The sequence below is a fragment of the Chaetodon trifascialis genome, chromosome 5, assembly GCF_039877785.1.
Source record: "Chaetodon trifascialis isolate fChaTrf1 chromosome 5, fChaTrf1.hap1, whole genome shotgun sequence".
Taxonomy (NCBI): Eukaryota; Metazoa; Chordata; class Actinopteri; order Chaetodontiformes; family Chaetodontidae; genus Chaetodon; species Chaetodon trifascialis.
Window position 1 is genome coordinate 25,229,766 of NC_092060.1, and position 17,353 is coordinate 25,247,118.

The 17,353-nt window shown below is 43.4% G+C and overlaps 1 protein-coding gene across 1 annotated transcript in view; it reads right to left on the minus strand.

The window, feature by feature from the left end:
- Positions 1–17,353, minus strand: part of LOC139330867 (teneurin-3) — a 140,841-nt gene that overhangs the window by 22,725 nt on the left and 100,763 nt on the right. The window contains exons 17-20 of the mRNA XM_070962008.1: positions 12,976–13,095; positions 10,678–10,939; positions 9,456–9,723; positions 8,279–8,422 (exon numbers count right to left, since the gene is read on the minus strand). Coding sequence (XP_070818109.1) covers positions 8,279–8,422; positions 9,456–9,723; positions 10,678–10,939; positions 12,976–13,095 — 794 coding nt within the window. The remainder of the gene's footprint in view (positions 1–8,278; positions 8,423–9,455; positions 9,724–10,677; positions 10,940–12,975; positions 13,096–17,353) is intronic.

A 17,353-nucleotide genomic window follows, 5' to 3' on the forward strand; every position in this document is an offset into this window, starting at 1 on the left:
ACAGGTAAAAATGAGGTAATCATGCTCCTTTGGCTCTACAGCAGAAGCCGAAAAATGATAAATGTGTTGTTTGTTCATTACGTAATTTAGAGATGTTTAATTATACCCTCATATTAACATTTATTCAACTCTAATCCCACATTCAGATCCGCCTTTGTAGATCCTTTGTCTAGCAGCCAGACAGCATTACTGTGAGCAAAGATCAGACAATGGTCTGATTTAAATACAGTGGTGCCGCGAGTGGAGGCGGCACGCAGGCAACCAAGTGACCATCAATCCAACTGATTAATACTGAACAATAGCTCAGTACTTTGTATTACTATAGAACTGCTTCAGTGGTTTCCAGTAAACGTCCCACAAAGCTGCAGTAAATGAAATGTAAAATATAGTTCTTTTAACTTGACAGGGAGCTGCTTTTCCCTAAGTCACAGAGAGGAGGTAAACATAAATACAGGGCAGTGTGCCTCCTCTTAATAACAGCACATACATTTTCACCGAGGAGTCACCAAATTTGGTGAGTCACTACAGATTAATAATTTAACAAGAAGCAGACATTACAGTCTTTTTTCAGGGGGTGTGGGGGGTATGGGGGGCACAGATATAGTGGGACTCTCTTCAAAGGGGAAAAAACACATCAAAGGGAAGAAGTGCATGCTGGAAGCCCTTAATTATTCACATCCAGCAACTTGTTTGAATTCACACTGCCTCTGTCCTAATTAGTGGATCTATGGCACCGCTGAATGGCCACATAATGTCGTTCTCCCGCAGCGTTATCCCGTAAGCCATCGTACCCCTCGACGTATGTGAAATCGAGCGTGCGGCCATCCTGCTTGTCCCTTCCCTGATTAGTTCCTTTCATTGATTTAATTGATTGAAGGGCAAATTCAAATGAAGGCATGGTCCGGCGAGACTCTTGACAGGACGATCTGACCAATCCGTCTTTTGTATCCGAGAGCATTATACATGAGCCCCTAACAAAGACAAATAGGTCCGGGGGACGGCTTTATGCGTGACGCCATCAAACGCGCGACCTTGGGACTTTAATTGAACTGTGATCCATGCGTCTGCTCACTGAACGAAACAGCGTGATGAAAACTCTCACTGAGCCGAAAGGTTGACGCTGCTCCCAGAAACAAAGCTACAAATAACAAATACGCTGTGTAATCTGACCGGAATTTTAATGTCTGTTTGTGTAATAGCTCCTTAACATTCTGAGGAAAGACAAAGACGTTTGTAACATCCAGGAGCCTAATGCAGTGTGTAGGACATGGATCAGCTGCGGCAGTACAGCAGTCGAGCATTTTGGCTGACGTTCAGCTTAAAAAAAAAAAAAGAGAGAAAAACACATTTAAAGCTGAGGTCATTCTGGCACGCCGCCGTGGTCCTCTCTATTTACACTTCCATCATAGTTTACTGTACACACAAGTCTCACCATAGGCTATTAGACAGCGTAATGGAACGGATTAAATACAATAATTAATCATCAACTACCCCCCAAGATCAAGCCACACTTAATATGGACACTATACTCTTTCATTTCCTCTCTCACGCACACACAACTTCTACTGCCCTTATGTGATTCAGCTCAAGAGTGAGTGAGCAGATTATGGTTCAGTTTTCTTCCCTCAAGGACACTTGGTCATGACACATTACTGCTGATGACTGTTGCAAGGATCAAGCTTGTGACGTCTCAGCTGGAGAGGCGCACTGATGGGAATTTTTGGCTTCTGACTACCCAGCGCCCCGGGCCGAACAAGGGGACTCCTACAGCGCGAGCACTGAAATAACTTTGAAACCATTCAGTATGTCATGGTTTTTCTACTTTTATGTGACCCTGTTCTGATTTTGAAGCAGAGTTTGGGTGGAATCTGTAAAACTATAAACAACACTTTCTCAAAAATAAGATGCAGCTTGCATTATGTGAGGAAGCAGAAGTAAAATTTATACAATTTGGCAAAGTTTTGTTTTTCCGCACAGATTGAAACGAGCAGTGCTCTCTCAACAGACTTTGCAGAGGAGATTTCAAGTCAAATATGGCAACTGAATGGATCAACCATTAGGGATTTGTCTGCTCATTGATTAGCAAACCAATGTGTGGAGGCGTGCTTAAGTTTTGGGTAGAAGTTGGTGAAAGAGAAAAATCACCGTTTCGCTTGGCAAAGTGAGAAAAGGCTTGTTTATAAAGCCCGAGAATCTGTTGTCTCCCTCGCTCCAAGATCGCTCCAAAGCTGCTCCATCTAGCAAGGCCATAATGTAATGTAACTGCACGTCACGCAGCTTTTAGCACTTTATTAAACACTCAGACGCAGCTAGACACCATTTACACCAGGTATCAAAATGCAATCTGTGCCAGGACACATTATCAGGATAAGGAAACGCACGTTAATGCAAGGTGTAAATGCACCGTGATCGCACTGCGATCAGATCTGCCTGACCACATCTGGAGGTATTCTGGCTCTGCACTGTGTGCATCTAAACACAAACCAGACATGCTGGACTCCAAACAAACACATCGATATATTTGTTTTTAGCTAACATAACAAATAGGTTGTTCAAATTTTGAGAGCGAGCAAGCGAGAAGGCTCAAAGAGACGCCTCTAATGCACCAAAAGATGCGTTATTTAGCAGAACTGCATGAAAAATGAGTATGGGTGGGAAGTTAATGATATACAGTAAGAAATAACTGTGTTTGTGATGGTGTGCATTGCATTCATCGGTGCAGCTGATCTCCTGTTAACAAAGCATATAATTTATCAAGTCACAGAGTAGCCTACACGCCGGTGCTGCAACACACCGGGACAAACTCACAATGTTTTTATGCCAAGAAAGAAACAACAATGTTGTACATTTGAGGGAACAAATAATTAAGAATTTGTCATAGTGAGCGTTTCACAAAATTAAAACGTTTCCCTGAACGCAACAACCCACAAAACTCATTTTTTAAGGGAGTCTGGGGCTGATTTACCGTTACCTCAAATTACTCACGCGCAGATTTTTCTCTTGAGGACAGCGATCTGATCTCAATTTGGAAAAAGAAAAGGCATATATAATACCATTATAAATACCAGGTGTAAAAGCAAAAGCAAGATTAGGTCATTCATTATCTAGACAATATATCTGCATACAGATCCTGCTTTAATGCCAGGTGTAAATGGGGTGTCGGACTCTGCAAAATCTGCCAAATGATAATGAAAAAATATTGAAAGGAATCCAAAAAATGAATGTGAGCGTAGAGCCGTGGCTCAAACATGAAGGCCACTTCCTATCTATAGAAAATAAAGCAGAAAAATAAATGAAAAGAGTCATTACACAAATATTTGAGCAAGGAGAGGAAACTGCTGCAGTTCTTCTTCATTCACATTCTCTGCCTACCTTGTGTGTATGGAACTGATATTTCCTCTTTACACTGGCCCAAACTACAAGGCCGCCTTTCCACCTCCTCTGAATACGCATAATCACTCACTGATGACCGTTTTTTCAATTGATTCCTTTCTTAGAATCATTACAGAAGGTAATCATTTGCTTGATAAGGGCTAATTTGAGATATGTAGGGGGGGAAAAAAATGCTTTAATGCCAACATCAGAGCTTCCGAGATGATTAATGGTACAAACGCAAGGCCGAGCCTCCGTACCTGATAAAAAAACTGGAGCGCCCTGAGCAATGTCACCTTGGTGACACAGAGAGAGTGCAGAGATTGGTAGGGGAGGAGCGGCAGTGTGTCTTAATTGCGCCCTGTCCTTCTTTGTTCTCCTCTGCACTGTGTCATTCTCTAAGATGCCACCCAGGCTCCCACAGATCCACCATGATAGAGGCTAAAAGTGGGCAGGAAACCTCTCTGTGTTTCAAATGCAGCATGTGCGTGACTCGTACAGCAAGTACACTCCCAGATACTGAGCTACTGAACTCTGGCTGTGTCCAATAAGAATCAGCTATGTAACCCTCGATAGAGACAAGTCTCAGATTGAGGGGAAGGCATATCCACTTGTAATGAAGAAAGGAGGGGCAGCAGGACACGACTAAAGCACAGACACCGGCAATTTGCCTTATCTAGCTTGACAGGCTCTGGAGTGGAGGCAGAGAGAGAGAGATACTGCCTCTGCTCGGGTCTTTTGCCACAAACGATGAGAGAAAAAGTCCTCAGATGTTGGAAGTGGTGCAAAAATGAAGCGGGAGTTAAAAAACACAGAGCGATAGCAAACGTCTGGAGCTAAACCGCTGTGCAGCTTGCAGAGGACCACCACTCGCTAACATGTTGGGTGAAGACATTAGTCAAGGTTTACAGCATTAAAGAATCAATACCGGAGCAGCAATGAAGGCAAACAGTGATATTTGGATTCATCTTCATGCCGACTGAGGATATCGAACTGCATTCCTTGCCCAAAAACCCACGTGGGTCATAAATCTCAAACGTCAAAAAGTGGCTGAATGCACGACTGAATAATTCGGTTTGGATTGAGAAAATGTAAGGAGATAAAACTCACAACCTCTGTGGTAAAAATGTATATGTGTGAGGGCAAAGACAGATGGGATTACAGATTGGGTTGTGACACTTTGATGTGAACACAGTGTAAACTAGCATAGCAAAGTCGCTAACAAAAACATTTTCACAGTCTTAAAGCGCTCCCTGTCTTAGGGTTGAGCTAATAGGATTGTGGTATGAAACCCTTTTGGCAAATTGATTAAGCTCCTGTCAGACAGGGGTAAATGAGACAGAACAGCACAAGTCAGCTAAACTATTTTTGAATCTTTTAAATTTTGTCAGACTTCGCCATTTATTTTGGGGCGGTCCTGTAATAGGACAAGGGAAAAGTGTGAAAAAGCCTTGGGGAGGCTGCAGCGTTTACTGCATAAGAAAAACTTGATGCCATCTGGCTGTTGTTTTATTTCTGTCATCGCTGTTTCCATGTGCAAGCACGACCGTGCGCATGATGATTTTTCATGCACAGTAACATCCAATTTCCCAATAAATCCAAACGCGTAGCACGGCTCGGTCTAATAAAGGATGCGGCATACATTAGCATATCACTCGTGCTGCACCTATCTGTTGATCACAAACGCATCTCATGACAACTACAACTCCAACTGTGATGCTGCCACAGTGAAGGCTTTGGAGGTGCGTGTGCTATACTTTGAGACAGGTGGGATGAAACGCAACGCACCAGCAGCAGTCAGGCTAGAGGCATATTTCAATGTTCTCTCGCACACTTCACAAACTTCATGTTCTGGATGGCTTGACAGATTGGGTACGGCAATGGGCCCCTGTGTCTGTTCTTTTAATGTTCAACAAAGAAGCAGGACAAAGGCGCATCAAGGTTTGAACAAAGTAAAGGAAGCCTCAGCTTCACAAACTGCGTCTATGCGTTTTACACAACCGCATCCAACAAAAGACAGTTTGTGCAATCTCTGAGATGTGAAAAGACATGTAGAGTACATGTATGGCATGGGTGATATTAATGTGCAAACCCACCTAGTTCTGTGGGATGAAGAGCGTTGCCCCTGCCAGCTGTAGGTGTGCATGCAGGATGCTATCAAAGATTCTTTTCAAGAAGTAGGCAGAGTTGAGGTCTAGTTACGCAAGCTTTCCTCCTTAAAAAACAGACCTCTTCTGGTTTCCAAAATATCCGGTAACAGAAAAAACCTCTGAGGTTTGCTTAGAGCTCGATGGACGGGGCCAAAGAGACAGAGGCTAGAGTCAGATTTATTCTTCTGTGTCAGGCGGTTGCAGAGGACATGTAACGAGCCTCTGAAGCTCCACCAGAGCTCCTGTAAACCTCCTCATAAATGTAACTACACATCCGGGCCCTGGAGATACCACACAGAGACCACAAGAATTGCGATTGGTCAGCTCGGGCTGCTCGTATTTTCTCTATGCGCCTCCGATGCCACTGGAGATTAAGAGGATACATGTAGCGATTCAAATCAATATCAGCACCGTGAATAAATATAAAAGTGGTCGCCTATTTTCATGCACAATTAGCTGCACAAACAGTTTAATGGTGTGCCGTTAAACCGCTGAACTTCATTAACCTCTTCAACCTCAGCGGACCTGCCGGTGGTGCCTTATAAACTGCTACGCTTTATTTACACACTGAGGTGATAAATACATACCATTTTATAATTAAAGGTTGTGTCGTTGCAGAACTCTGAGCATGAGGTATTGCACTTGAAAGAAAATAGATGCTATTTCATTTTAAAGTGATTTATCCATCTATTGCACGCCGTCCAAATGCATGAGTGACACAGTCATTACTGGCAACTTCACAGTGATGTGCACTAAAGTGATGACAGCTGCTGACGGCAAACAGGTTGCCTGATGAAAAGCTCACTTAAAGCTAAATTTGTACATTTTTGCTGCTTTTTGAAGAATTGACTTTATGTCAGCTTTATTTCTGCACGCCACCGGGGAGCGAATCAAAAAGGGTGATACTCCTACCTGCTAGGTGAGCAGTACGACCTCTGAGTGAGTGAGCGTAGGCGCACGGTGCAACTCTGAAGAGTGGAAGCTAGTGTAAAGGCGTTCCAGGCAATGCTGGATGTTTTGTTGGGATGTTAATACCAGGTCATATTACACACTCCTGATTCAATTCAATTCAATTCAATTTTATTTATTTGTATAGCGCCAAATCACAACAGAAGTTGTCTCAGGACACTTTCCATATAGAGCTGGTACAGACCAAGCTCTTTTATCTACAAAGAAACCAACAATTGATGGAACATAAAGGATGTTTCTTCACAAAATGAGATTCAGCACCACGTTCTTGCTCTGCCTCTAAATGAAAGGCTGTGTTTAAACGTTTATTCTCCTCATAGGGATGAAAATTGGTTTATCTTTTCTTCAGCACAGTGACCTCTAAAAACTCATTTTTGACCTGACGATGGGAAGAGATAGGGTGGACGTGAAGAAGATACTATTTTGGGACAGTCTGCAACTGACCCACACATCACACACACATCTGCCTGAAGCTGTCTATAAACTTCAAACTAAGAAAGGACAGCTTGAGAACAACTCGTCCACATCTGCAAATTGTATCAGCCGCAACATTTGTACTGCTTTATGTTTTCTCTCCCTGAGAAATGGAAATAAAGTTGAATCAGAAGAAAAATCAATCATGAGCATGCCAGGCTCCTCAGCAGTGATGCTATCGCTGTAGGAAGCATCAAACAAAGTCCCCAGACTCTGGCTCAAAAGACTACATAATCTGACTAGGTCAAGGAAAACCATGACTACAGGTGTAATTACCTGTTTCTGACACACATTTGTTGTTCATGCAGGCTCTAACATATTCTGTTAGGTGCCAGTGAAACAGAAGAAACCCTGTATTTAGACCTGTACGTCATTTCTGATCTGGTTTCCCAAATGCAAGTGATTGAGCAAGTTTAACAAATAGATGAGCAAATTAGAATTTAAATACTTGCATTGGTAACACATTCAATTCCCACTTAAACAAAATAAACTTGCTCCCCCTACCCCCCCAAAAAAACTCAACAAAACCAAAACATCCAGTAACAAACTCCAATCTGACAGTGTGAGACTAAGGACTCTGCTGAAGGCCACGACTGTAACCTCGACTATTTTCAAGATGAAAGGGCCACAAATTGTGTTGGACAACTGGAACAACGACTGTGAGCCGAAGTGGGCTTAATGTCAAAACAGCGGCCTGGCAAACTGACAATGCACACTACCCCGAGGCCTACTTCTGATGATTGCAGCCATATTACTGCCTGCACAGCTGTAACATTCAGAGTGCGATCTTCCTGGTACAGTAACTCGGCACTGACTCGGTCCTGGATGTATATTTGATAGTTTCATTATGTATGTTTCACTTTCTCATGTCTCCGCACCAGCACGACAAAGACAAACTCACGTCCATTTATTGTACTTGGCGATTAAAGCCATTCTGATTGATGACAGAGCAAGAAATTAATTTAGTTTATTGAATTAATGCGAGAATTAAACATGACGCCTGTTCATCAAAAGCGAGAGCCTTCGTGAGCAGCGAAAGGCCGTCTTCTTCCTAAAATAGCTGAGTAGTGTGGAATCGTAGCGAGCCCTGCACCCCCGTGACTTAGTCACTGATTTATTCCGTCATTACTGTGAATGATCGGCCCTTCAAAACTCTCCTCTATTATCTGCAGATGGGATGACGAACCATATTTCATTTTGATTCAGGTATTTATTGCGGTGATTCAGGGTAAAGACCACCTGCCTGTAACCCTAAGAGGCCACCTATCTCTGCACACACATACACATATACTGAATATACGAGCATTTCTTACCCTTCTGAATGTCCAATATGTGGTGTTTGTCTAACATCCACCCTCCCATGTTGGAGGCATCCAGTTCATAGCCTTGCAGCACCGCCGTCCTCTTCTCCCAGAGCACCACATCGAGGCAGGACTCGTATTCATATCCCACTGACACTGAAAGTAATGATGGCAGATGCCTATGGTGAGCAAGGTTGAAACCTCCTTACTGACACTTATGGCTGCAATGAAGCTACAAGCCTCATTGCTGCCTCGTTCAGGACACGTCGCGGCTGTTTTCTGTGTTTGCTGGTTCTGCTTTCTCGTTGGCTATGTGATTTTCTCCAGCTGGGGTGATTTTACAAGACCAGTGGGGTTTCCGTGTCTCACCTGCACAGTTTGGATTTTATGCTCTCTCCTCTCATTTGTCTGTTTTATCTTGTGTAAATGCAAATAAACCGCAACACGGAATAACACTACTTAAACAATACAGGCTCAGATGGAGCACATTACGGTGGATACCATAAACGCTCTGATATGGTCACAGCTGTAAGCCTTGAGTGAATCCTGTTGATTGTCAGGGCTGTGAGCTTTTTTCTCTGCGATATTATAAGCTGGAGTGCTCTAACATTCATCCGTCTTAACGAAATCCCTCAGCCTTTTTAGACTTTGCAAAGTTTTTCTGCCAACGTTAAGATGCATGTAGCTCTGTAAGACCAAGACAACATGAACATACATTAACTGCACCCTAATGCAGTACAATGCTCAAGATGACACTCAAATTATTATTCTGTTATCGTAATTAAGATGTTCTGTCATGTATGATCTCATCAAAACATTACTGTTTGTAATTCATTTTTATTCTGTCTATTGATTTCTTGGATTTCTTCTCAGGCCACTGCCTCATAGGCAATATTTTAGTCACTGCACTGCTGCTGAAATATCATACATGCAAAACAAAGAAGTCAGCAAAAGAGCAGTGGCCTTCAAAAATGCAGCGCTGGGGGATTTCAGGATTTCACACCACCTGCTAAGTCTTTATTGCACAACAAAAGCAGTCCCTGGCTAAATAATCCTCAATTTTAGAAAGAATAAAATCAATCTTCAAAAGTTCAACCAAGGTTCATTGCCTGAAGGTAGCGCAAGTATCTGACAGTGAACCGACGCTCACACAACATCTTCAGTCGGCAGCTTCACAGCAGGCACTCACCCACAGCCTCTGCAAGGCCAAAGACCTTCTGATTGTAGGCGTCTGTTTTATCCCAGATGAAGGTGTATGAGAGGTCGGGGAAGGCAGGGAAAGACTTCTGGAACTGACGGCCCATGACGGCCACCATCAGGTGGACCTTCATCAGGCCAAAGGGGAGACGGTCCTGGGTCAGGAGCACCTTGAGGATGGGCTTGTAGCCAGCTGCCCTGGAGCTCAGGTAGACCAGGTTGAGGTCACTGCCTGGTATGGCCACTTGCTCATGAAGAACCTATGATTTTAATTAGCAGTCAGACTGGTGCCAAATTCACAGCGAGGAGTATAGACTTAAGTAAGAAGAGCAACAGGACTTTGCTAGCATTTAACATAGAGGATGAATCTAATTACAGCATGTAACACACAATATTTATGTGGTTTAATGTGGAATATTACACTTCCTACAGTGTGGTTCACTGTTATCATTCAGTTTAAAGTAATTCAGCCACACCAAATCATGCTGTGTTCTATGCAGTTCAGTCAAACACAAAGGAATTTGTGTTGAGCTGCCAAAATATTAAACATAAGTTCTTATTCATATCAAACCACACTGTACATTAGTCACGCCACAGGCAGTTAATGAATTCTTCATTATTTGAGTACTTTGACTGGAATGGTAAGTTTTAAATGTGACTCTCTTTTTATTGTCCCAGTTCTGGACCAGGTCTCACCTCACACTGCGACTACGCTCATGTTGACGCATGTCCAAATTGTCGAAAACAGATGTTTTTTTTTCCCCCTAATCGGTTTTAAACAGCAAAAGCTGCAGAGTCACATTTTGCATTTAGGGATTTTCAACTCTGATTTGAGCCAAATGGATACAAACCAAATCCTGAGGAATGTAACCTCCATGTGATGTGCCCTCAGAATTTATCAGTATTACTGTGAGGCAATTTATGGCTTAGTATTTGGGGAGACGCCTCAATTCAATCAAAGCTCAAAGGCAAACTGAAAGGCAAATCTGACTGTTAAAAATAAGCGGGAGAAGCCATGGTAAAAGCAAGATAACAGCATTATCGTTACTCTGTGTTTGCGTATTTTCAACTCTGCTGCTTGTTATGCTGAGATCAAACATGGGTCAAATTATTAAAGTCATTCAAATCCATCAGATATGAGCACGAATTTGGAATTGACCATAAAGTCCCTGTAATGTGTTCTCCCCGGGTCACCTCCGCGGCAGCCCCCTCACCTGGGTCTCGGGGATGATGGGACTGTCCTCTGGGGAGCTCTTGTACAGAGTGGAGAGGGGCGTAGCCAGGATGAGGGGGTTGGGCCTGATCAGGCCAGTAAGGTAGCAGGAGGGGATGTCGTTCTCTTCCCTCTTCATCACCACCGTGTCCATCACGTGGAAGACGTTCCAGGGCAGCCACACCGTGCGGTGCAGCGTGGGGAACGGGGCGCGCTCGTAACTCAGCGTCAAAGAAGCACCGCCGTTGGCCAAGAGGTCAAACCTTAAGAGACCAAAGAAGCATCACTGATTGGATGAACTGTGATTTGAGCACTAAACAGACTTTGGTATTATCTGCACAAACTTGGTATCACAGAGAAGTCTGACTTTTGATTGGATTCTGCTTCGACAGACAGACATTAATCCGGCTGATGAAAATGTTTTAATTTCAGGTTGTACCAAACATCAACAGATGATCTTTCCCTGTTCATCAGGAACAATTCGTGCTGAGCGTCCTGAATACCGCCCTGTAATCTGGTTTGAAAAACAAATCAGAAATCAGTTGAACAAAATGAAAAGTGGGAGCTGCTGTTCAGGCACATCCGCAAGTCTGTTCCCATGTTGAATTATCTCACATTTATATCTGACATCAAGGGAATAATGCTTCTTTGCACACACAGAGAACCGTCTTCCGAAGCTGCGATAAGCACGGCCGGTGGGGGGGACTTTGTGCGAGACCCTTGGCCCCCTCCCTCCCCTGTACGCATGCATTAAGCTCTATTATTGTGTGTCTTTAACCAAGATGTTTTCAAACAAACCCGTCTCTGACTTCTTTATAGCAATGTTCCTGCTAAGAACTATGGAAATGAGCCCCAACTTGTAACAAGCTGGAACGTCCCTTTAAGTGCAGAGTAGAAAGGAAAATATTTTTTTCAGAACTAAGCCTGATGGTGTTTTTTCAACGGAAGAGAGAACTTTTCCTTATCGAGCGCGTTCCCTCTGTACAGCCTCCATATATTACTATCAGTCACTGAATCTAATTTATGACTTTTGTTTAACCAGGCATGGTGTAAGAAGACACTTTATGGTTGAATTTGGTTTGGAGTCTTGGGAGTTTCCTCTGGTGAACTGGTTTTAATTAGTACGACATTACTCAGGGAAAAGTTACTGGTTTGGAAATGAAGGGTGAGTCTTTGAAGTGCTGCTCTATATATTCGGCGAGCTGCACTACCCAGGGGGTAAAGCATCTGTGCGGTGACATTGCATGCATTCACGCGCACGAAGACACACAGGCACACACACACTGGCAAAATCGAATTCTTGCGCACGTCTCTCATGCATGCACCCACACCCCGAATGACACACACACACGCCAGAAGCCAAGCTGTGCAGCTGACCTAAAACAGCTTCCTTCTCAAGCTCTCTCCACTTTGGGCAGTGGGGAGCTCACAGCTGCAAGAGGCCAGGCTTTGATGCCGCCCCCCCCCAACCCCCCCTTCTTAACACACTGAGCGGATCTGTTGGCTAACCAAGTGTGATTATCCCCGACCATTTATCACGCTCCTTGTCAGAAGAGTTACAGGGCGGAATATCTGAAGAAATCAGCTAATCCGCAGCTATCTGGGGACCCAAGGATTGTGCTTCATAACAACAGCTGTACAATTCTCTGCCACTCATAAGCCTTTTATTCCACACTGGCAACACATAAACACAGCTTCAATCTGCTGAATTTGAATGTAAGCCTGATTCGCTATCACTGACGTCCATCTGCAAAATGAAGCTCCTACCTGAGCTGAACCCTTCCTGCAAAATATGTGACATACGTTTGCCTCGTGTGTATTTGCGCCCCGATTATTAAGAATCCGTCTGCGGTAACGGCGGGAGAAGGTCAGACAGTAATCCCATGTTTTACTACACCGGCGGCAGATTGATTCTACCCTTGCTGATTCAATGCATTTTAAACAGCCTGGTTCAAAATGGCCTCCACCACTGTGACATTTGCATGAGGAATTGTTCTAGGGCACAATGAGCTGCTGTTTCGATTTGTTTTGAGCGCTGTTTGGATAACTGCCAGGACGACTCTCCCACTGTTGGACAGCTTTCTCTGAATTTTTGGCATACTGGTCCGGGGACAGCAGTCCACGCCACAAATAATTCATTGCAAACGCAAAGGTTGAACCTTCAGGCTGAGCTTACTAGCGAGAGAGTGCTGGTGTTTATTTGGACATGTAAATCAGTGTTGATAAAGGCAGATAGATCACTGTGCGTCCCTGCATGCTGCACTGACTGATGCATGTGTGCACAGAGAGTCTCTCTTACATGCCATCTTGCCGTGTGATGGTGTAGCCGAACTCCGGGTAGTGCAGAAAAGACACGTTGACTCCAATCAGCGGCGTCCCGTCTCCCGTGAGGACCTGACCCCGGATTACTGATGCCAGGCTGTGTGGGCAAACAAACACAGAAAGGGCTGAGTAAACAAACAATGCCAGCCGGCATCAACACGCAGCCACGGCATCAACGCTGCTAACAACTGTCATCCCTTTGCCAGCGGCACCAGCGGGGAGGTATGATTTACTGACCCTTAGGAACACACACATGTCAGTGGTTGTTATTCATGAAAATGCCACCTTGCAGAGCACCTCTCTGTCTCCGTTTACTGCTTTTAAAAGCCCATAATTCAGAGGGATGTGGTTTTCCAGACATCGAGGGCTGAGGTTTTGCAGGATCTTGCACATGTGTTGCAGCATTTATATTCCACGAGGACACAGAAATGAATGCATTTGTTTTTCACACAACAAAACATTATTTTTATGAAAAGCATTATTAGTAAAAGACAAGATACAACATACGGTCGCGCACAGCTCTCAGGGCTATTCGATTTGTGAGGCCAGCACAGAAAACAGTGGGCGTCAAAGCTGAGAGTGGAAAACACACAGCACATTATCTAACTAGCTACGGCTAAATTATCAGTCCATCGAGTAAGTCAACTTAGTAAATGAAGTGTACAATACGCCCAGCAGTGTGCATATCAAATGAGATTCATGAGTGAAATATTCACAGTGTTATCTCTCTGACCTCACTGAATTAAGGATTTCCCCCAAATTGTATTTTCAAGAGGGTGTGATCCAAGCGTGATTATTCTTGCGAACACTTTTGCTTCAAAAAAGAGCCTATTGTCAATGTCACACCCGAGTCTTGCGCTCGCTGGCGTGATAAATGTCTGTCGTGATACTTGTGATGGAAGATAATGTATCAACAAGAATTGTGTTAGAAAAAGCTCTTCAGCTTGGTTACAGATATCCTCTTGATGTGAGACGCTGCAAAGCTCAATGGCTGACATGTCAAGAGCCACTTTATAGGAACTCAGAACAACAAAATGCAATGCCGGAGGCAAACTGTCACAAAGGAAAAAAAATGAAAAGGGGTTTGACAATGAAATCCAATGGTACAATGCAAAAGAATGGCCACAGCGGTTCTGAAAGGTGAGGTCGTGAATGTAGATGTGAAAAGAAATTCGAATTTGAGTATAAAAAAAGAGAAATGTTCAGCAGTGAAGTTAAAATGTCAAGGTTTTTGTTGAAATTTACAGAGGAAAAAAAACATGCTCCCCTTTTAATAAAAAGCTTTTTCTGAACAAAGATCCTCTTATCACACCTGGTCGCTGCCTTATATAACCCACCTCCTACTGCTGACCAAAGAGCAGTGCCACCAGAGCATGTGGGGGGGTTAAATGCTCCACTTAAGGGCACCTCTATGGTAGTTAGTCTAGCATGGGAGAGCATTACTCTTTCACTTTGCCCACCCAGATTTTCCCTGCTGGCAAATGGATTTGCTTCTGGTCAAAAGGCTCTGCACCTCCACCCTCCCCTCCCTTGCTTTCACCTTAAAAACAGTATTTTCTTTGGCATCTTTGCTTCATAAATCACACGCACGGAAGATTCATACATGATTAAAGCCTCAGATATCCTCTGCGATTATTCAACATGACTGCAGGGCCTTCAGGTAAAAACATGCTTGACACCACTTCTTGTTCGTAAAATCTTAAGTGTGAAGTAATTTGTTAAGTCGGTGCTTTGTTTGAAGGTAAGAAGGGGAGACAATGCGATATTTCTCCATCAACATTTAATCATCCCCTACTTCTCGACCGCAGAGCAGAATTTTAAGCGCTCCCTCTGCATTTGTCACCGGTGGGCTAAAAAATGTCTCATTTTGCCACTTTGTCTGTGGGTCATTACGTATATGAGACAAGGATGATCAACAGCTTTAGCCTCTCTTATTCCCCTCCCGCTCCATGCCCGGCCCAACCATCTCCCATCCTTTATTTACCGGCTCGGGGAACAAGGCCACTTAAGAGCCCCGGCGAAGGTTCACTCTTTCTTCCCCGTGTCTCTATTAATCTTTTGAGAGGCAGCCGGATGCTGCGAGAGCCGAAACCCCAAACAAACGCCGAGTCACACCACCTGCCGAAACCCCAGAAATGAATCATATAATTCATGTATTCTTATCTGTCATTGTCTCGCCCTGGCTGCAGAAAAACACCATCTGAAAACCCAATGGGAGACTTGTGTGGGCACATGTGATACGGCTGCAGGACTAGTGGGGGGGCAAAAAAACACTAAACCACAACACATGTTTTATTCCCTTTGCTATACGGGGGACAAGTTTGCTGGCGGGTTCTGAAACCTGACCGCACGCTGAAATCTGCTCCCTTTCTCATGGCTTTACACAGCGGCTGCTCAAAAAACAGAAGGAGAGGAATGACCTCTAACTGTTTACCATCTCTGTACCGTCAGACATCAGATACACTACGACTAGGTGTAACAGTCGCCGCTGCTGTTGGAAGTCTTGATGCTTTTCTGGCATTGTTCCAGAGCTTTAGAGATTTTTTATTTTTTTTTATAATGTATACCCTCGCTGTCAATAAATTATTCCCCCTGTAACCTCAAATGAATGTTTGAAAAATATGGGTCTCCAAACAAACGCTGTCGCCACTGAATTCCACTTCGTTATTTGGCTCTTTCAGAAACTTATTTCATGTATGCTGTGTTTGTGCTCACAGATACAGTAAGAAGAAAAAAAAAAAAAGTAATTAATTTTCGGCAAATTTAGTGGTATGCATGTTTGCAGAGCCTCTAAAATGCGCCATAGAGTTTCTGACTATAAAACTTCCACAAGGAGATAAAAAGGCAAATGAGTATTTTGAGCAAGAGAGCTAATGCCACTGCCAGACATGAAATCGACAGTAAGCTGAAGACAATGAGGATGAGGATTACTGAGAACTTGGCTGGGAGGGGGTTGGCGGTAGGGGGGGATTGCCTCATTCTATATTTTCAGTAAAGCATGCTATTTACATAAGGATTACTTTAAACTATTGGAGGAAATATTCCCAAAGCCTTCTGCACACAGTTGGCAATCATTTTCCTCTCCATCAGTCACAAAACAAACTCTCCTCATGATTCTGAACAGATGTGGAAGTGCACTGAGGTTTGGCTGAAAAATGTCTGTCTGTCCGTTTGCACACTCATGTAGCCCTGGAGTCTATTCACTGGCTAATGTATTCTCTTCCTTTATATCAAACTTTTTTCATCAACATCTTTACCTTGGATAAACTTTCACTCTTGCGAGAAGCTGAAAAGACTGTATGGTCACATTGCAAATGTTTCACAATGAAAAAGAGACTCTTATACTGGAACATCGATTTCATTAATGTCCATCAATGTCAAAATGTCTCTGAAAGACATAAAGACTATCTGTGCTCTGTAGGAAGCTTCTGTAGTTTGTGGATATAGAAGCACATGCAAAGGAAAATAAGAGACGTGGTAAAAGAAGAAGACACAATGAGAAAGCTCACACATTGGTGTATGAGATTTTACCATTAACTTAGTTTAGCATGTTAGCATGTGGAAATCTGCCAGTTGGCACTGAATGGAGCAAGATGGAAAGTTGATCAAATCAATCATGAGGGGAACGTAAATGTCTGTACCACATGTCACTGCAATCTCTAACATAGTTTTCAGGATATTTAGCTAAAGACTAAAACCTTCAACCTGCTGGTGGCGCTACAGGAAAAGTCAGGGGATCTGCAAAGTCAGTCAGATTCATCCTCTGGGGACCATTAATTAAACAAAATGCAATTGCAGTCTATCCAAGTGATAGTCTGAACCAAAGCGGTGGGCCGACCAGATCGACACAGCCATCCATAGATCCAAAGAGCAAAAATCCATCCACACACACCCACACAGAGTCCTCTACAGTCCAACAAAAGAGAAACCTGCACCTTTATGATGTGAAGCTAAAGAAAGCACTTGAAGCTGCCATCTATGTGCAAAATGCATCGGAAGTGTATTACTGTATATAACAGCAACAATGGGTGTAATGTCTGCAAATGCTGCAGCCATTAATAACGTCCAAAACAAAAATACATTTAGCCCTGTTTGATGTTAAAGTGCAGAATACCATTAACTTGTCGGTTCTTTGCAGACTCTCTGCGATGAGGCCGATTTAATGTGGTTTTCTGTTGGAAAACAGTTCAAGACAAACAAGCCTTTCAAGCAAATATCAAAGAGAAGTCTACTTAAGTGTGCCCGTCCCAGATATTCAAATGCACTGTGTGATGGACAGCCAGCTAATCACCTAAAATATTACAATTCTGATAAAAGATATACGTTAATGTGCAGTGAAAATGGACTGTTCACTT